This window comes from Rhinatrema bivittatum, chromosome 9 (genome assembly GCF_901001135.1).
Source record: "Rhinatrema bivittatum chromosome 9, aRhiBiv1.1, whole genome shotgun sequence".
Taxonomy (NCBI): Eukaryota; Metazoa; Chordata; class Amphibia; order Gymnophiona; family Rhinatrematidae; genus Rhinatrema; species Rhinatrema bivittatum.
In genome coordinates, this window is record NC_042623.1 from 98,786,563 (window position 1) to 98,808,160 (window position 21,598).

General features: G+C 41.0%; 1 protein-coding gene across 5 annotated transcripts in view; it reads left to right on the forward strand.

The window, feature by feature from the left end:
- The window catches only part of DOCK4 (dedicator of cytokinesis 4), a 939,215-nt gene extending 922,357 nt beyond the window's left edge, over positions 1-16,858 (forward strand). For 4 of the 5 annotated variants that reach the window (XM_029615609.1, XM_029615610.1, XM_029615612.1 and 1 more), the window contains one exon: positions 13,744-16,858. In XM_029615609.1, coding sequence (XP_029471469.1) covers positions 13,744-14,163 — 420 coding nt within the window. In that variant the 3' untranslated portion in view covers positions 14,164-16,858. The remainder of the gene's footprint in view (positions 1-13,743) is intronic. The other variant, XM_029615608.1, reaches the window with a different exon arrangement.
- Positions 16,859-21,598: the final 4,740 nt, after the last annotated feature.

Consider the following 21,598-nt stretch of genomic DNA (forward strand, 5'->3'; position numbering starts at 1 on the left):
AGAGCCAGGTCTTAAGTTTTTACTGCGGCAGTAGCCACAGAGGCATTCACGGAGCGGGATGCCAGAGGCCAGTAGTTGGTGTTCCACCTTCACGGAGCGGAAGGATGGAGGGCTGCTATCTCCAAAAAATAAATAAATAAATAAATAAACAAACAAAAAAATAAAAACAGGGGTGGGTAAGAGTATGGGGCAAGGGAGTGGCCTGCTTGTTACAGCGGTTGCTACCCCTTTTTGAGCTGGATGTCACTTGGATGCAGATACGGAGCTGCTCTCTAAATTGGTGGTAGGGTGGAGGGGAATTAGGGCTGGAGGGTACTGGAAGCCAATAGTAACAGGTGGGAGAGAGAAAAAGGGAAAAAAAATGGATAAATTGCGTAGCTTGCTGGGCAGACTTGATGGGCCGTTTGGTCTTCTTCTGCCATCATTTCTATGTTTCTATGTTTCTTGAATTTGAAAGAGCAGGGTTCAAGGTGGAAGTTTGTAGGAAGTGCGTTCCAGCAGGTGGGGCCAGCTATCAATAGGGCACGATCCGTTGTAGAGGTGAGGTGAGCATTCTTGATGGATGGTATGTGCAGGGTGCCTTTAAGGGTTGCTCTGGTGGGGTGGGTGGATTGTGTGAATCTGAAGGGCTCATTGAGCCAACTGGAGTTGTGTTTGTAGATGGATTTGTGGATGATAGTGAGGGTCTTGTAGAGAATGCGAGAAGGGATAGGGAGCCAGTGAAGTTCTTTAAGGATGGGGGTTATGTGGTCAGATTTCCAGGCATTCATGATGGTTCTAGCAACAGCATTCTGTAGCATTTGGAGTGGTTTGATGGTGGAAAAGGGTAGGCTTAGATATAAGGAGTTACAGTAGTCCAGTTTAGATGAAAGGGTTGCTTGAATGACTGTGCAGAGATCATGGGAGTGGAGTAAAGGTTTGAGTTTTTTATGACATTGAGCTTATAGAAGCCATCTTAAAGGACCAAATTGATGTGTTTTTTTAGGTCTAAGTGCTGATCAATTAGGACACCAAGATTTCATACAGGAAGCTGTGAAGTGAAGGTGCTGAAGGCTGGGTCACTTGCTAGGGGGAGCTTGAACGTATGGTGGTTGGAGATGAGGAGCAGTTCTGTCTTGGAGGAATTGAGGGCAAGGTGGAGATTGGTAAGTAGAGAGTTAATGGAACTGAGGCAATTCTCCCAGAATTTTAGGGTTTTGGAAATGGATTCTTGTATAGGTATCATGATTTGCACATCATCTGCGTAGATGAAGAATTTGAGGCCAAGAGCAGATAGTAGCTAGCAGAGGGGCAGGAGGTAAGTATTGAATAGTGTGGACAAAAGGGAAGAGCCTTGGGGGAGGCAGAAAAGTGTGGATTCTGAATTGCCTAGTTTTACAGTGAACTGTCGGTTGGCCAGGTAGGATTTGAACCAGAGGAGGGCTGCACCAGTGATGCCAATGTCAGATAGACAGGAGAGGAGGAGGTTGTGGCTTATTGTATTGAACGCTGCAGAGATGTCAAGAAGGGCCAGGATGTAGCTATGACCTTGATCTAGGTCAGTGAGGAGGGCGTCAGTAAGGGATAGTAGGAGGGTTTCAGTGCTCATGTTTTTGCGAAAGCCAAATTGAGAGTGGTGAAGGATGTTGTTGTTTTCCAGGTAGTCCATTAGTTGGGAGTTGACCACCTTTTCCATAATTTTAGAAATGAAAGGAAGATTTGAGATGGGGTGGTAGTTAGCTGGGTCCTTGGGGTCAAAGGAGGGTTTTTTGAGGAGTGGTTTGACAACCGCGTGCTTTAAGGCATCGGGTACTGAACTGCTGGAGAGGGAGCAATTAATGATGTCTGCCAGGGGTTTGGCAATGGTGTTGGGTATGGCTAGGAGTGCTTTGGTGGGGATGGTGTCAAAGGGGTGGGAGGCAGGTTTAATCTTTTTGAGGATAGATTCAATTTCCTTGGAGGATGTGAGGTCGATGGAGTCTAGGGTGACATCGGTGTTAGTGGGGTAGGGGAGGAGATGGAGGGGGAGGCGATGGGGAAACGGAGGAGGATGTTCTCTATTTTTTTGTGGAAAAAGGGTGAGTTCCTCACATTTGTTACTGGCTTCGTTGTCAGAGATGGGAGGTGGGGATGACTTGGTAAGGGCTGCACCATAGGAGAACAGGGCTTTGGGATTGTACTTGTACTCATGTATCTTGGAGGTATAGTGGTCGTGTTTAGTTTTTAGTATAGTCTGTAGGCGTGCAGGTTAGACTTGTATATGGCAGCATGCATGTTGTGGGGTGGGGCCATATTCTCTCTCTGTCTGAGGTTGTTTTCATTTGGAGTAGTTCTGTGGTGTACCAAGGTTTTTTTATTTTTTGTGCAGGGTGTTGGTTACGGGTAGTAAGAGGACATAGTTTGTTTGCTGTATTATCAGTGAGGTTAGTCCATGAGCTCAGGGTGGCTTTAGGGGCGGAGCAGTCAATTTTGTTAAGGGATTCTGAGAGAGCAGAAGCTAGATCCTCAGCAGGGCATGGTTTTCTGAAGGTAAAGGAGTTGCTGGGAGGGGGGTTGCGGGTGGGGGGTATTTATGGATAGGAGAGCCTCAACAAGTGAGTGGTCTGACCAGGGTACAGGGGTGCAAGAGGTGGGGAAAGGAGAGTGGATACAGGAGTTAATGAAAATGAGGTCGAGGGTGTGCCCAGCCTTGTGTGTGAGCGAGGAGATGATCCTTTTACCTTATCGTCTGCATATCAGTATCCCACAAAAGTCGTGGCCCGGTGTTGTCTGAATCCAATTCCCCTTTCTCCCCTGCTCTTGTTATCAAAGCAGAGAGTGATGTTACAGTTGCGTCAAAACCATCAAGGGTCATTTGGTTATGGATATTGGATATTGGATATTGGTATTATTTGGTTATGGATATTGGATATTGGATATTGGTATTAACTACTGCTCCATGCAGGTTACCCCATGCACTCTTTTCTACATTTGGACCCTCTAACCTATAGGACTCCATAGTGTTCATACCATGCCCTTTTGATTTTGTTTGCTGTTTTCATCGCCATCACCACCTCCAGAAGGGCATTCCAGGCATCCACCACTCTCTCCATGAAGAAATATTTTCTGATGTTGGTTCTGAATCATCCCCCCTGGAGTTCCATTTTGTGATCCCTAGGTTCCTTTCCAATGGAAAAGGTTTGAAATTCATGCATCTTTAAAACATTTCAGGTATCTGAAGAACTGTATCATATCTCCCCTGCACTTTCTGTCTTCCAGAGTATATGAATTCAGATCCTTCAGTCTTTCTGTATAAGTCTACTGAACAGACCCCACACCATTTTAGTCACTTTTCTCTGGACTGCTTCCATCCTGTCTATATCCTTTTTAAGATAGGGGCTCCATAACTGAACACAGTTCTCCAGGTGAGGTCTCACCAAGGTCTTGTACAAGAGCATTTTCACTTCCTTTTGCTTGCTGGTTATTCCTCTCTCTATGCACCCCAGCATTCTTCTGGCTTTAGCTATCGCCTTGCATAATGCTTTACAGCCTTCAGAAAGACAGACACTATTACCCCAAAGTCCCCTCTCCTAGTCTGTGCACATTAGTCTTCCACTTCCCATTACATGCAGCTCTTTTGGATTACCAAACCCCAAAAGCATGACTTTGTCCTTCTTAACAGTGAATCCCTACAAGCTTTCTTAAATCACTCATTCAGGCGTGTCCACTCTTTCAGATCTTCGCATCATCCACAAATAGACAAACTTTACCTTCTATCCCATCTGCAATGTCGCTAACAAAGATATTGAACAGAACCGGTTCCAAAACCAATCCCTGTGGCACTGCACTTAATAAATTTCTCTCCTCAGAGTTGGTTCCATTTACCATTACATGCTGTTTCCTGTCAGTCAACCAGTTTGTAATTCACTCTACCACCTTTGTGCCCACTCCCAAACTTCTCATTTTATTCACAAGCCTCCTATGGGACCATATCAAAAGCTTTGCTTAAATCCAAGAAGATCACATCAAGCACTCTTTCTTGATCCAATTCTCTAGTCACCCAATTAAAAACATCAATCAGATTTGATAGGACCTTCCCCTAGTGAATCCATGCTGCCTCAGATTCCGCAACCTACCAGTTTGTAGATCATTCACTATCCTTTCCTTCAGCAGAGTCTCCATCAATTTTTCACAACCAAGGTGAGGCTAACTGGCCTGTAGTTTCCAGTCTCCTCTCTGCTACCATTCTTGTTCAGCAGGACCACAACCACTCTTCTCCAATCTCGCAGCACTATTCTCATTTCCAAGTATCTATTAAATATGTCTTTCAATGGATCCGCCAGAACATCTCTGAGCTCCCTTAGTTTTCTAGGATCTACCTCATCTGGTCCCATGCCTTGTCCACTTTCATTTTTCCCATACATTCTCTTCTGTAAAAGGAGTTACGTCTACCCCACCCCTTATCTATCAACCAACAGTGGTCCTTCTCCAGAGTCTTCTTTAATGAACCCCAAATTGAAGTATTTATTTAATATTTCTGCTATTTCATCATCTCTCTTTACATATTGCTCCTTGTCACCTTTCAATTTCATTATACCACTTCACTATATCACCTTTCTCTGATATAGTATGTGAACAATATTTTGTCACCATGCTTTACCTCTTTGGCAATTTTTTCTTCCACTTGACCTTTTGCTTTCCTAATTTCTTTCTTTGTCTCCCTGTGGGAACGAGCAGTGATTCCCACATCCCATTCCCTTTCCTCTGACTTCCCCCGCTTGGGAATGGGAGTCCTGTGGATCCCTAAAAGGCTAGAGGATGAGAATAAATAAAAAAGCTAAACTGGCACAGAGCGGCAGTTACTACCCTTAAGAGACACATGGGGGTAACCTGCACAGCGTGGCAGTTACTACCCTTAAGAGACACATGGGGGTAACCTGCACAGAGCGGCAGTTACTACCCTTAAGAGAAACATGGGGGTAACCTGCTCGGAGCGGCAGTTACTACCCTTAAGAGACACATGGGGGTAACCTGCACAGAGCGGCAGTTACTACCTTGGGAAGCTTGCTGGGCAGACTAAGTGGACCACTTTGGTCTTTTTCTGCCGTCATTACTATGTTACTATGTAGTGACATGCTCACCCACTTAAGAACATAAGAAATTGCCATGCTGGGTCAGACCAAGGGTCCATCAAGCCCAGCATCCTGTTTCCAACAGAGGCCAAACCAGGTCACAAGAACCTGGCAATCACCCAAACACCAAGAAGATCCCATGCTACTGATGCAATTAATAGCAGAGGCTATTCCTTAAGTAAACTTGATAAATGGACTTCTCCTCCAAAAACCTATCCAAACCTTTTTTGAACCCAACTACACTAACTGCACTAATCACATCCTCTGGCAACAAATTCCAGAGCTTAATTGTGCGTTGAGTGAAAAAGAATTTTCTCCGATTAGTCTTAAATGTGCTACTTGCTAACTTCATGGAATGCCCCCTAGTCCTATTATCCGAAAGTATAGATAACTGATTTACAACTACTCGATCTCTCATGATCTTAAAGACCTCTATCATATCCCCCCTCAACCGTCTCTTCTCCAAGCTGAAAAGTCCTAACTTCTTCACCCTTTCCTCATAAGGGAGCTGTTCCATCCCCTTTATCATTTTGGTTGCCCTTCTCTGTACCTTCTCCATTGCAACTATATCTTTTTTGAGATGCAGCGACCAGAATTGTACACAGTATTCAAGGTGCGGTCTCATCATGGAGCGATACAGAGGCATTATGACATTTTATTAACCGTTCCCTTCCTAATAATTCCTAACATTCTGTTTGCTTTTTTGACTGCTGTAGCACACTGAGCCGACAATTTTAAAGTATTATCCACTATGATGCCTAGATCTTTTTCCTGGGTGATAGTTTCTAATATGGAACCTAACATCGTGTAACTACAGCAAGGGTTACCCTCAACAGCATCATGACCACCATCCAGTGTGCCATTCATGCAGTAGTCATCCCCAGTCCTTTAATTAAGTCTTTTGCTGGCTCCGGTTTTGAATTTCACCCCGATGGAGCTTTATGGACCAACTGGGGAACCACAAGTGCTGGTTCCTCTATAAACAGCTGTGCCCACTTCCTGGCAACTTGTATTTCTGATGTAGAGACTCTTCTGTATTCTCAGTTGCTGGAGTCTCCACAGCACCATCCTCTGGGCTCTCTGTGGACTCTTCCTCATCTGTACACTGCAGCACCTCCCCCTGAGTTCTCTGTACACTCTGGCCACTCACCCATACCGGTCGCTGACTCTTCTGCAGCCTTACTCACTGGGGTCTCCACGGCATCTCTCACTTGCCTTTCCATGCCCTCTCTCTTTGGGCTTCTCATGGAAGTTGGCTCTCGGCTCCCAGCAGTATTTGGGCACCCTACAGGGTCTTCCTTGGGACCTCCTGTAGCACCTCCTTCTGGCTGATCAATGCTGCAGCCCACTGACTATTCAGTAATACCTCTTCCTGGGAAGTTTGTATCACCCTCCCTAGAGCTCTCTGTGACCCTTCTCTCAGGGTTCTTCATCGCCCCCTTCTCTGGGCTTGTCACTGGAGGTGTTTCGAGTATCTTGGTAGTGTTTGTGTGCACCCTACAGGGTCTTCATCTGGATCACCTGTAGCATCATCCTCTGGCTTCTCAATGCTGCCCCCTTCTGGGCTCACTGCAGCCTCTCCTCCTAGGGCATATTGCCAGAGCTCACTGAGCACCTGGTCAATCTCTGCTGCAATCACCTTTATCTCTGCAACTGTCTGCACCCATCAATCTCACTGTCCGCCAGGGCACCTGAAAGTGGGCTTTCTGGCAACCCAGCCTCGGCTTGCCTCTCAAGCACCCGTACCTCCAGCCTCAGGTTCTCTCTTCCCTCTGGCCCTGGAGAGCTGGAAACTCCTACCAGGCAGATGTACATGGCTGCACTCCTTCCCTATAGAGAGTAGTTTGCTTGCTGGAATAGGGCCTTGCCCTGTTTCCATTCACTACACTTACAGCCCACTCTGGTAGCTTTTCCAGGGCTTCACCAAGTTCAGCAAGCCCTGCTGCACCAGTGTTCCTTCCTCTTTTCTTTTTCAAGGCAAAATAAAAGGTAAAAAATAAAGCCTGTATAACCAGAAAGAACTAAACCACTTTTAATTCCCTATCTACCTCCAGCCAGGCTTTTCCCATTAGCCAGTACAAACCGACCACTTCCTGGGTGTCTCTGCAACCAGGCCCGCTCACGGTTTCCTCTTTACCTGAAACTAAATTTTGGAGTTTTTTAAATTGTTCTTCACTGCAGCTTCTGAACCACATCCTTTCACACAAGCTTCCATGTTCTCTGCACCCCTGCACTCTGTACTTTGTTTTAGAGCCACAGGCCCCCTATGTTCTGTACTATGTTTAGAACCACAGGTCCTCTTCACAAGTTTCTGTACTCCCAACAGACACTTTCTTAGAGGCTGGGGGTTTTCTATGCAAAGCTTTAGAAAGAAATCCCATGCATGATACCATATATGAGAATAAGCAGTGATTCCCACAGGCCTGAAGGCAGAAATTTAGTCTGACTCCAGCCTTTCTTAAAACATAATCTTTATTCACAGCTTCAATCATATACACAACAGTAGACTGCCTTTACCTTCAGACAGTGTACTCTCTCTACTCACAGTTTGTACTGCTTCGTCTCAGCTCAATGTTTGGACAGTGTTACGGTACAGGAGCTGCCTTCCTTCTGGAGACCTGTACCTGGTCTGGTTATCCCCACCTGGATCTCAGCTGTTATTCCCCAGTCTCTGGTTATGCCCTCTGAGCCCCACCTGCCCCGCAGGATCCCTCCAATAGAGCATACTCTTCTTAAGGCATTTAAGGTGGACCCAGGTGCCTAGCCTGGTCCTGCACAGGTAAATAGGGGAACACTAGTGGCACTGTCTCACACTCCCTCAGTTTCACCAGATATTATTCCTTGTGTTCCTCTTTTTGGGATTCTTTATACTTCTTGAACACTGTTCTTTTTGCCTTTATTTTTTTTTAACCATCTCCTTTTAGAACCAGATCAGTTTCCTTTCCCCCCTACTTTTGTTTACTTTTCTAATACAGAGATTTGATACCTTTGTAAATGCTCCTTTTAATTTGGCCCACCCATTTTCTCCCAGTCTTCTTTTTTCTTCCTCCAGGTATGTTCCCATTTTGACAAAGTCTGTATTTTTGAAATTCAAATCTTGGGTGTTCGTGCAACTTCTCTGTATCCTGTTTGTGATCTCAAACCATACCATCTGATGATCACTGGTGCTCATGTGGGCATCTGTTCAGACATTAGAGACATTATCCCCATTAGTGAGCACTAGGTCGACGATCACATCTTTCCTCGTGGGTTCTATCACCATTTGTTTGAGCTCAGCCCCTTGAAGGGCATCCACTATCTCTCTACTTATAGATTCTGCAGAAGGGATACTTCAATCCATTTCTGGCAAATTAAAATCTCCAATGAGCAATACTTCTCCCTTCTTTCACACCTTTTGGATGTCTGCAATTAGATCTCTGTACAATTCTTCTGTTTGAGTTGGAGGCCTGTAGACTATGCCAGTAAAACTGGAAGCACCATCATCTGTTTTTAGGTCAGTCCATAATGCTTCTTCTCTGCCCCATGTCCCTTGAAATTCAGTTGCTAGGATATTGTTTTTGACAGAGTGCTGCTCCTCTCCTTTTTCTTTCCTTTCTGTCCTTCCTTAATAAGTTATAGCCTAGGATGGCTGTATCCCAATCATGAGAATCTGTATCCCAATCATGAGAATCTGTTACAGCAATAATGCCCAAGTCCACCTCCACCATTAAGGCTTGCAGATCTGGGATTTTATTGCCAAGACTACAAGCATTTGTGCTCAAAGCTTTGCAGCTTCTCTCCCTCTTCTTGGACATCTTTTCTGCCCTATTCAGATGATTTTTGTTAATTTCTCTACCCACTTCCTGGAGTTGTAAGGATGACATTCCAACTTCTTTCTTTCTGTCACCTCTGTTCTCTAGTCTAAATGCCTTATGGTATATGCTTTGAATTTTTCACGTATCCTTTTTCCTGCCACAGACAGATTTAAGCCTTGTTTGACATAGAGCCTTTTACTGTTCCATACATGGCTCCAGCCCCCACTGTATCCAAAACCACCTTCCTTTCACCAGGTTTTTCAGCCATGTATTGAAGTTATCTATATCGCTTAAACTGTCCTTCCTCTTTCCATGCACAGGTATCATTTCTGAAAAGGCATTAGTCTTTGCCATATGCCCAATATGCTTCCCCAGATTCTGAAAATCTTGCTTGGATGCTGTTTCTAGCAGGGCCATTGGTTCCCAGATGAATGATTATATGAGTTTCAGCTTCCTTACTTTCTTTGATTACATTGACTATCTGATTTGCATTTCTACCAGCTGAGGATCCGAGATGGCATTTAACTATAGTGAGCCCCTCAAAAAGAATTCCCAAATTGGTACCTCTCATGATAGTGTCTTCCAGCACAAGGAGCTTTTTGTTATGGTTTTTGATTCTGTTATGGGATTTCTGTGTGCATTGGCTATTTTCTTTCCTTTCAGTCCTTTCCTTCAGTCTCCATTGCTAGAGCATCCTCATTTTTCAAAACAGAAAAGGCATTTTGTACTTCTGTCATTTGAGACAGTGAGTGTAAATGTGTCACAGGTCTTATCCTACTAGACCCCACTTTAATCCATGTATTACTGGTTTTCTGGATGCCCTGTTTAATTAGGAAGAATGGGTGTTTAATTAGGAAGAATGGGTGTCTTTGGGTCACATGTCTTATCCTACCTGAGTCCATCGTAAACCACTTGTTTCAGGGTTTACAATGGACTCAGGTTTCCTTGGTAGATGCTAATTCCATTTTTATTGTAGCACATTCTTCATCTTTAAGGTGAGTTAACTCATTTTTCAATGAAGAGAGTTGTGAACAAATGGGGGAAGACCTATGCCTCCAGATGGTTGTCTCAAGACAGAGGCACCACAGTTGTTACATTACTGCAGTTAAGTACCCCAGCAGGACTATATCAGAAGAGCAAGCTCTATGGTGGCTGGGTAGATGGGGGTGGGTTTTTAACAGTTAATTCTTCCATAAACAAAATATTCCTTGACAAGTACTTAGTGTGAGTTAGTATAATCCACTAAAAATTGGAGGGGATTCTTTTTTTTCCCTTACTTCTACAAAATTACAAAAGCAGTCTAGATTCCACACTTTTCTTCTTAAATTGTATCAGCCCAGTAAAAAAAACAAAGTCTCACAATAATGCAAATATAGACAACTCTTATTCTTGGCACTTAGATAATTTAAAACAGCAAAAAGTATACATAGGTCTTTTGGAAATTTCTGTGCCCAGGAATACTTGTAGACAAAAAGTCTAGGCCCTGTCTCAACACAATGGTGTTATGACAGTTCAGTCACCCCCCCCCCCCTCCCCAGTAGGTATATGTAATACGATGGGTTAATAAAATGCTCTCAGAACAAACATTATGCTGTCCTGTCACTTTTTAGCTTGGGACTTGTTTTTTTAAGCAAAAATCTGTATCAGCAGGGCTTACACAAGTGGTTGTGGGGGAGAGTAGCTTGTCTGTGCCTGGGACCTGATTCAACAGGAGGAGGAATGCCTGGCCAGCAGCCCTACAGAAAGGTTCCCAGACCCAGGTGCTGGCTCATCTATGTACACACACTTGTTTACAAAGCCCTATAAAAGTTCAGGGTCTTCCGGTGGGAACTTGGAACCTCACCTGTGCACTGACGAGTGGTGCAGGATCTTTCCCGTTGAAGCTGTGTGCTCCTGTTTTTCGGTCGCACTGGGGTTCCCCGACCTGATGAGTGGCAGGATGCTGATTTGGTATGTATTATAGTCACAGGAAATGAAGTATGTGTGCTGTAAATAAAGCTATATTTTCATTACTGTATATCTCGCATTTTGTATCATAGTGTTTGTGTTTAGTACTATGCGAGATCTGCCTACCTCCCATTCGGGCATCTTGTTACAGTATAAGACCAGACACAAAAGGCAGCAGATGCAATCTAAGCTTGGGACCAATTTTAGATGCTCTTGAGACCTGCTTCCCCACCTTCTCCTATGGCATGTCACCATTGGGTCCTGAAAATTGTTGAGTGTGGCTACTGCTTATGCTTCTTTTGCCTTCCTCTGTCCCAAAGGATTTCAGTCTTCAGCTCTGACTCTTCTCAATCTGCCCAGCTGCATCTGGAGGTGGAGTCTCCTTCAGCAGAACACCAAGCCTGTCCTTTCCCAGAAGTATGACTAGGGATTCTTTTCCCAGTATTTCTTAATCCTCAAGGAGGCTTGAAGCCTATACTAAATTTGCAGAAACTGAACAAGTTGTTGGTTTGGGAGACGTTGAAGATGGGAGAGTCAAAAAAATGACCAGGGAGAGATGATGTGGGAGATGGAAGGAGGGAATGCCTAGAAGGAGAGAGGAGGGGAGGTGGGGGACAGAGGAAGAGAAAATGTTTGGAGGAGGAGGGGGTACAGGATGGTTGGAGGAGAGGGAGAATGCCAGGAGGATTGTTTAGAGGGAGGAGGAAGAGGAATAGAATGCCTGGATAGAAGGAGAATTGGGTGAGACTGTATGGAGGGAGAGGGCACCAATGACATTTTTTGCCTAGAGCATTGTTTGCCCTAGAGCCTGCCCTTTTTCAACTGTTCATGTCCTTTGGTACAAGAAAATGGATAAAATGGGAAAGGCATTTCCAAACTAAAACTGTTTAAAAGGCTAATGGACTATATACCACACTTTTACAACCTGCCAGGCTTACCGATTATAGATTCTCTCAAGACTCATCAAGAAAGAGCCAAGGTGACTTCAGTAGCTCATTGAAGGGCCACCTCCATTTAAGACACTTGCAAAGCTGCAACTTGGTTGTCTGTTTACTTATTCATGGGCCTCTACTATCTGGACAGCATGTCCCAAAGAGACGATAAATGGACAAGCAGTTCTCGACAACCTGTTCATCCAATAGACCACACAACCTGGTGGGGCCAGGTTGTATTTAATTGTTTCTGCAGTTCAGTCCTCAGCTTGGGACTCCTCACATTATATGGCTAATTCATGCCTGCTTGTCAACCGAGAAAACAAGTTTGTTTTCCTATAAGCAGGGTTCTCTGAGACAGCAGGTTGAATTAGCCATTTTTAATACCTGCCTCCCTGGAAGTTCTTTCTGGAAGAGACTGGGGGGCTCATGAGGCAGCGGTGTATGCAGGAACTCCTGCACATGCTTAGCAAAGTCTTTATTGAGCTCTGAGAACTGGCTCTGTGTCAGTGCCATCGAATGACATCACCCATGCGTTATGGATAATTTATGCTGCTGTTTATGGACAACCCTGTTTACAGGTAAGCAAACTTGTTTTCCTCCAGAATTATAAAAGTGATATTCTTGCTCATTCTTTTGTGAGATGTCTTTTATTTTCATCATCAACGTTGGAAAATGTGCATTTCCTATCTTTGTATATGCACAGTATAGGAAGTATGCATTTCTGTTTCTATTTCTCCAGTGTTGCACAGCATGCATGGTTTGGCTTTCAGCAGTTTTCATTATAATATCTGTCTGCATGTTTCTAATTAAAAGGCTAAGCATGATCCTCTCAAGTTATCATCTTTTCCTTTGGTTGTGCATTTTTAACCGCTCTTCCAAAAGGAGCTGTTAAAAGTAGGTAATGGAAATGCATGTTTTATCTCAGTGCCCATATTATTAATTGTAAGCCTTGTCTAGTATCTTATTAAATAATTTCCTTGTTGTTAAACATAAGATATTTGCTTAAAAAAAAAATGTTGCTCAGTTTGTTGTAGTTCTATTAAGCAGCACTATACACAAACTACCCAAAAATGATAAAATTAATATGCATATATTTATGTAACATGTACTACATGCATTTCCTGCTTAATAGTAAGGATGGTTTATTACAAGTACCATTATCTTTACATTTTAGATAGAATTTTCATTTCTAAAACTTTATTCGATAAGCTAAAAAAGGTAATTCCAGGGGCTTCATAGGTGTCTCAATTTTTTGATCATATTGTGCCTTTTTTTCCCATGGAAAAACTGCATTTTAAAAAGATTTTTTGTTTACTTTTACTTTATTTTGTCATGAATTTGAATATGAAGTTGAAATCCAGCTAATGGTAAATAATGGTGGGGTGGACTGCCATGCAGATCCAGAGATGTGTCACTAGAGGGTGCAGTATTACTATAGTAATGATAACATGGCATTCCATCCAAGGAACATTTAATTTTTATAAGATCTCATACTGTCAGTATAAAAGCTAATGGTAGCATTAGACTTTATTAAAAAAAAAAGGTGTTTCCTTCCACCAGGAGATGAGTTTCTAATATAGAATGAGCATCAGATTTATTTGTAGAAACATAGAATATGTCAACAGATGATGACCACATGGCACCTCTTGTCAACCATCTTGAATGTGTTGAGCCAGCTGCATTTTTACCATAAGTTTATATCATGCGATTTACCAAGTTCTTACTTAGCATTCATTTCAAAGAAGTGGCATTGTCTGTATTAATTTTCATATTCTATGTGTACAAAACCATGATTCAGTGTACAGGGTAACATAGTAAAAAATGCTTGAAATAAAATATATTTTAAAACCCTCGTACTTCAATAGGTAAAGTTAAAGCTATCCAATTAGAGTTATACCTCTTTTTCTAATACCATTGGAAACAAAATCTTTATAATTTATATTGTGTGGCTAATCATTGCTTTTCTTTTCATAACAGGGTTCTGCACAGTCATTCACTCCATCGCCTGTGGAGTATCAGCCTGCAGGACTGGCAACCAACTCCCCAGTTCTCTCTGGAAGTTACAGTAGTGGCATCTCTTCCCTGAGCCGATGCAGCATATCAGAAACATCTGGTTTTGAAAATCATGCCAGTGAACAAACAGTGATGATGTCAAACTATAGCATCTCTGAAGAGCCAATGAGGAAAGACAATAAAACTCCACCACCATACAGCGTGTATGAACGGACTTTAAGGCGTCCAGTTCCACTACCTCAATGCCTGTCCATTCCTATCGCGATTGACCCACCAGCACTTCCACCCAAGCCCCAGCTCATCCGTCCCACCAATCTGGAAAACGGAAGCAGAAGGACTGAACCCCGACCTAGACCTCTTCCTCGAAAAGTTTCTCAGTTATAACACATTGCATTTGCATTAACATGAAGTGAATATCTTGCAGATGACAAAATGGTTAAGTGTGGTGTAACTGTAGGCACTTTAATAGTTTACAAAAAAATTTCGTTCAACTGAACAAATTAATGAAGAATTCCATGTTGCACATTACAAAAGGTAATGCGCCTAGATATACCAGTAATTATTCAGAAATAATACAATTCCATTTAAGTATTCCAGTTTGAAAACTGGGGGAAATGTTGCTACAGACTTTTTATAGTTTTATTATGATTTAGGAGAATTCTTTGCTCCTTTTTTATACTCTTAAAAAAAATAAGCATTAAAATCAACGCACATTTGATTTCTAGTCATATAATTAGTACCACATTCTTGATTTTACTGGTAAGATTAGCACACATTCTAACAAAACTGCTTTTAAACTGGAACACAATGGCAATCATGTTCTGTATTTTGTTTATGATCCATGGTGATCTCTTAAAAAAATAAAAAATTAAAAAAAAAAGATTAAATGCAGTTCTCACAAGCTGAATTGCAGTAAGTAGCTTCAGTTATAGTTATTTTACGATACTAAAACCAGCAAAATATTTCTCTCAAGCTGATGTGTATAGATTAAGAAACATTACTTACAGTACTAGATGACATTTTTGGTGTTTTAAGAGTATTTTACCAATGCTTCCTGGTGCATTAATATATTTTAAGGGTGTACTTGGTCCAGCAGCTTTATTAATGAACACTAATAATAATGTGTTTCCATAGTTAATGACAAAAGATGCTTAGGTTTTTAATTAATTTTGTCCTGGAAGGCAGTAAGAATCACTACGATTCTGTATTAAAAGGCTAAAATCAGTGAGAGGGTGAACATCAAGAAAATGCACGAGCATGATTAGATCTATGCATAAGCAATTACAAGTTGGGAGGCGGGACATTTTGGGGGGCTTTTGTTTTGAAGTTTGTTTTATTCCAAAAGGCACTAATTCAAAAGTATTCAGTATGCACATAAGAGAGAAACATAATGTTCCACAGTACTCTGGGTTGCCTGACTGTAAAAATTACCATTCCAGTATCAAAAAGCAAGGTCACTTTACTGTAGTGCAAGTGAAAACATCCAGGTGGAGTTGTGATTTCACAGCATTCATGAAATGCACAAGCAAGGTTATGAGGGAGTGGAAAGCACCTTGTATGTTATATCGGTTGTTTCTTTTGTTCAGTGGCATAAGACCTATGATCTTTAATTTTGTAATTTAAGTCACACACTTGACATACTGTCCTTTTTTTTTTTTTTTCTTTTTAGCTACTCCATTAATTTTGGCTAAATGTTTGGAGCTTTTTGTTTTTGCTAGCTTGCCTGGAAGGAAATCACTTTTTACATTCTCCCTATGGAACCGTTCCAGCAAGTGTATACTGTTGAGGTTGGCTAAAGAGGTTTTCTACAATAAATGTTCAAGTATTTTTGTACATAACTGGCTAGTTTTAATAAAATATGCCATTATGTGTATAAAAAAAGAAAACTTGTGTATGCAGTATGATTGTTATTATTATGCCAAATACTTTGTGTATTGAAAAATGAATCTTTGTACATATAAGCTTTTAACAATATTTCAGCCATATTGAATTTACAATTTTGAATGTCAGAAAAAAATAATATATGTTAAAATATTTATGATTTAGTTGGAATATTAATAAGTGAGAAAGGAACACATTAATTTTAGCTTTGTATTTTGCAGACTGAAATTTCTGCAGTTTCTTAAAACAGCTTTGGCTTTTGATTGTAACAGTTTTGTGTTTGTAACACACCATACAAGTTGCAGAATGCTACATAAACATATATATATATAAATATATAGATATCTATATATAATATATATTGGTATGATGAGGTAATGCCTCCGATTTATGTAAGGTATCACAGCTATGTTAACAGAGCTATTTTGATTTTCCTGTGTCGTTTAATAGGTTTGTGTTTGGAACACAGTATGAATCTGTGTTAATATTGCTCCTGCAGCTGCTTTTTTACTTGAGGTTCCAGGCAGCATTCTTCAATTGATCATGTATGCTTTACTGGAATCAGTTTTTCAGCAAAACATTTTCTGTTGTTCTCTTTATCAGCTGTTCATATTGGTTGCCAGTGAAATGGAAAATACAAAATAAAAAGCATTGATTAATAGGTCTAGCAAATGTTTCTCTGGCACAGTGGCTGAATATTTTGTTCAGCATGGACGAATCTCCTCTCATAAGCTATAGCTGAACTTAAACGTAAGGAAATTTGCCTGATTAAGCAAGCTCTTCCCCCACCCATCCCCAGTTCATTTCTGGCAGTGGTTTGCAATGTCTGTGAAAATGAAAGCGAAGATTGAGCACCTGCACATCTGATTAATACATAGGAAGCAGAATATATTTACTGTAAGGGAGTCTCATAAAACAACCTCTCTTTTTTTCTTGCCTTTTAACAACTAAAGCATAAACATGTTTTGAGTGCTGTACAACAGCAGCCTAAAAATAATACTACTTCACTACTGTAAGGAGAGAATGATATGTGTTCTGCATTTGCCAGCTTTTGATAAATTGTTCCTATAAGTTCATTTTCTATTTTTTTTTTTTGTTTGTTTGCTTCCACTAGACTGTGGCATGACTTTTTTTATACATACTGCAGCACAGAGAAACTGGAAAGACTATTGTAAATAAAGCTCTCGTTTCAATTTTATGAGCTCTTCACATTTTCATTGTGGCTGTGTGACATTTTGTGACATGAGCAACTTCTAAAAGGATGCATTTTAAGTATGAGCCTGGCGTGTCATCACCCACAAAGGTGTGATTTCTAACATCAGTTAATCAGTTTATAATTATGTCTAATGTTAAGTGAACTGTAACATGGGTTCATGTTAATTTCAAATTAGCAGCGTTCTACAAAAGTTGCCCTGCTATACAGCAGTATAGTCCATGGATTCTCAGAATATATATATATTTCTTTTTATTCAATGCCTAGAGACATGGTGCATATATTAAGTATATATTAAGAAAATGCTTGAAAGAAGCAATTACACATTGCAGCAAAACCTGTATTTTTATTAGAGAATACCTGGCTATATATAGAATTATTAACTGCCATGTTTCACATATACAGCATCCTCTACATTATGATCTGTCTGGAATGCTGACCACAACTTTCAGGCTGCATGCCAAGCTGTTTTTGCTTACTGCAGCAGGTGAAATCGAATTCAACCGTCCTTGTTCCTCATTTCCCCCTTTTGAGACCCTTAAGGGATGAGATTTCCATCTCAAAAGAGGCATAGGCTGAACCGATAGTGAGTACTTGCTATAGCAGGAACATGCCGACACTCAGGTTAGCTATGTGAGAAGGGTCAAAGGACCAAGACAACTTATGTGTAGGATGATGGTAGCAATTATAAGAAACCCTTATTATCCTAAGACTAAAATGAGTTCACCCTCCAATTCACAATTACCCTTTCCTCACCTAATATCCTTCTATGAGATCTTGCTGTTTAGCTAGAGCTAGAAATTCATATTACATGCTACAGACTATAAGCACTTATACGGATAACTAGTTGGGAGCTTTACGAATGGTATCATAACTTTGGTCAGTATCCCAAACTGGGGAGAGTGGTGACAGAGATAAGGCAAACTACAATTCTTTGCAATATTATCTTCAAACACACAATGATAAAAGCTACTGCAATACAGCATGCAAATCCTATAATAAAATACATGAGTACCTTGTTCCCCATCTTCTAATCTGTTCCCCATAAAGATAGGAAAGACTTTAACCATTCTGGCTTAGCTAACCAGTCAGAGGGTAGATTGTAGTATTCGTTCAAATGCTTAGTCAGGTTAGGAATTGTAGGGGTATGGTCTGTAATTTCCACACAACACTGACGGCCATAAGTGGTTTGGAGAGTGTGGTAAAGGCCTTCTTGTGCCATTAAGAGCAAGTCCAGGGCTAATCTATGGTCTTGTAAGGTTTCTGTTATGGCACATTAGAGGGGCCATTAATTGTGTTGATGTGTAAACATATAAAAAATTCATTAAGAAGGGAGAAAAGGCTGAAAAACATTTGAAAGTCTTAGACTTGTGGGAGAAATGTCATGTGGCTAGGGAAGGGGAAAATGATAAGCCCCCATCATATCCGGAGGAACCATGCTCTGTTGCTAAATTTGTTGACTCAGGTAGGGAATCCTCTTATAATACCCTATACCCTTCCATTCCTGTGGCAGATGGGTATAGACCCATCCTGGAGACAATTTTGGTCCCAACAGAAGATTCTGCCCCAAGAATTGATTCTGGGAAAAAAGTTAATGTTCAGTCACAGTTAGAAGTTGAACTAGGTGGAGGAGCCCCATGGCTGCGCCTAATAGGTGCAGTACGAGCTGAGCCCCTTATGGACCCTGAACAGTATTTTTGGGAACAATATAGCCCAGTCAAAGCTAAATCTCCAGATTTACAGGAAGAAGATTCTGATAAGGAAATGGAGGAAGAAGTGAAATGTTCGCGTAAAGAAGGGAGCCAAGTTGAGGTGAATAATTTTTAAAAGGATAAGGACCAAGGGACAGGGCAGTCAATATCAGAGATCCCTGTCACATGGAAAATGAAGTTATGTAGTCATCAGCTAGATAAGAAACAGAGTTTTTTTCTCCGGACATGGGGCAATGGAAATGGCTCCGTTATTACCCCAGGACATAGTGGCAGAGAAAGAGCATACATATATTATTTCTTAGTCCCATGGTTAGACAATGTGGCAGGATGGATGGAATCTCTGGACTCGCAAATGACTCTCTTCCCCAGAGTCGATTCCTTCCAGCATTTAGACATGAACAATGCCCACCTGTGCATTTGTAGAGGATGGGGAGACCCACAGTGGGACTATGATTATATGGGGAAGGGTCTGGACGTATGGGAAAAGTCAAGGAGAACCCAATATGCAGATACCATTAATTTTTGGATAGAGAACACTGAATCAAGTGCAACCTCCCATCGTTTGACCCATGGCCCTTTATAGACTTGATTAACTTGATTACCCGCACTATCCAAAGGGGTGAATGGTTGGATAAATGCCTTCGAGAAGCAAACATCAGGTCATATGCTGTGTTTAGGAGATATAAAAGCCATTCTAGCCAAAACTCCAAGGTGTGACGTGGATTTTATCTTTAGATAATTAGGCTTGAGAACTATAACCTTGTTGGATACTACACATGATGGGGCTGCTTTCAACCCTTACCGGAATCAGATCTAGGGATCTTTAAGGATGTCTTTCCCCTCAATAAAGGATCTTACACTTTTGATGAATAAATGATGGGATGGTAGCACCAATATACAGGAATATCTCAATAAATTTCAGGAGGATTGGGAATGTCAAATGGAATCTAAATTTGATGAACTGGGAACCCTGCTCCATTCTATTAGACTTTCAAAAAAGTCTTTCAAAAAAGTTTCAAAAACACATTGCCAATAGAGGTTCAAAAGAAGTTACAGAATGTTGTGGGACTTGAAAGTAAGCCTTGTTCAGAGATTTTTGCCCATCTAACATACTTTGGTTGCCAACACATGGCAGATAAAGTAAAGCCCCAACAGGACTTGTTACATTACAAACCCGGCTATGCAGTTACAGCAAGTGAAAGATAAGGGACAAGTAAAGGGAACCAACAAGCATAAGGGTGATGAGTTGTCACCGGAGGACACCCCATTCAAAACTGTTTTGGAGCTTATGCAGTAATAAATTGGAGAGGTAAAAAAAGAGGTGGAGGAAATGGACGGGGGATGAGGTTGAGTGTAGATTGTTAGTCCTGTGGAAAATGGGGACATTATGCAAGTGAATGTAGGAATAATGGAAGTACAGAGAGGGGATAAAGTGGAAGAACGGGACAGATGTTTCCAAGATGGGATCTGGAAGAACAAATTTGCCATTATTGCGAGGAATCTAACCAATAACTATTGAGTATGATTACCTTAATGAAAGTCATTTCTGGAATCAGCTCTTACAGCTTTTGATGGAATAGTACGAGGTGCCCACACAGGGATAAGGAGGACAAACAAGAAGGGCTTGTATGCAAAAAAATGCTTGCATGCACTAGATAAAGAATATGGGTAGGGTGCAGTCATGAATAAAGGGTGTGTGAGTAAGAAAGAATAGGCACAAAATAGTGCAAAATGTAACTTGGCAGGGTGACAAAATGTGTACATGCAGAATGAAATGTACAGCTTGGCAAAATGACAAAATATACAGTACAAAAGTAGTAGAGAGGATCTTGGTAAGAAGTTCAGTTGGAGTCTGCTCTGCTGTCTTCCTTCCATGAGACACCAGCTTTTTAGTGATAGAGGATATAAAAATTCTTACTATTAGTGTATGGTGCGCTTAATAAAGAGATTTCCTATGTCGTCTATAGAAGTCTTTTTGTGACGTTTTCTCATGCAGTCCAGAGCAGCTAGTGCATGGTAAAGGGTTACCCAGGGATAAGCACCCAGTAAGGACAAACATTTAGCAACAAGGTCACTTGTTCACCAAGGCCGGACATTTAGGGGGTAATTTTGTAACATTGTGCATAAGTTACATGAGTTTTCAAAGTGGGCTTAATGTGCTCTTAAAAAATTATCTCAGCAAAACTATGTGCAAACAATTGCCCTACTATTTAATGCACCAAACCTGTCCAGACTCCAACCCCTGGAATACCTCCTAATTTTATGCACATATCAGTTGCCCGAGTTTCCAACGGCCATTTCAGTGAGTAAATCACTATTTGACCCACAGAAGTCCTTTTGAAAATTACCCTCACAAGGCACAGTGGCAGTCTTTATTGGTAGATTTACTGTAGAGAATTGATTTGTTCATGGACGTATTTTTACATAATATTTATTTAACCATTTGAGTAATAATAACTATCGTTCAAGAGGCTATACAAAAAATCTTAAAGATTTCCAAGGAAAACTGCACTTTTCCTTTCTCGCTGTCTCAGTGATATGCAGTTAAATACACAAGTTGCATATCCAGCAAAATGAGTTGGAGATTGTATATTATATCTTCTTCCTACAAAAAGAGAAGCATTGCCTTCCAAATCCAACTTGATTAGATTTAAAGCTAGAAGTAAAGTTAAATAGGATACATTTGTATAATTAAAGATTTTTACAGAATATTTTAATAACCTTTGCATTATGCATCACTTTGAAAATAGATTTTACTTTAATAAGCTTTTCTCTTCACTAGATTTATTAGACTTGGAAATAAACATCAGGACAAACTTTTAGCATTATGAGCTCCACTTTCTAAAATTACAGCATAACGTAGCACACAGATTGTGATGAGAGGATTATCTTAAAATAGTATTGGCACTAGATGTATAACACTATCTTTGACAAAATGTACAACTTTAGTTATAATGTCAGCCAAACACACTGGGGCTGATGTAACGAGCTGCACTGACCTTACCGAGGGTTT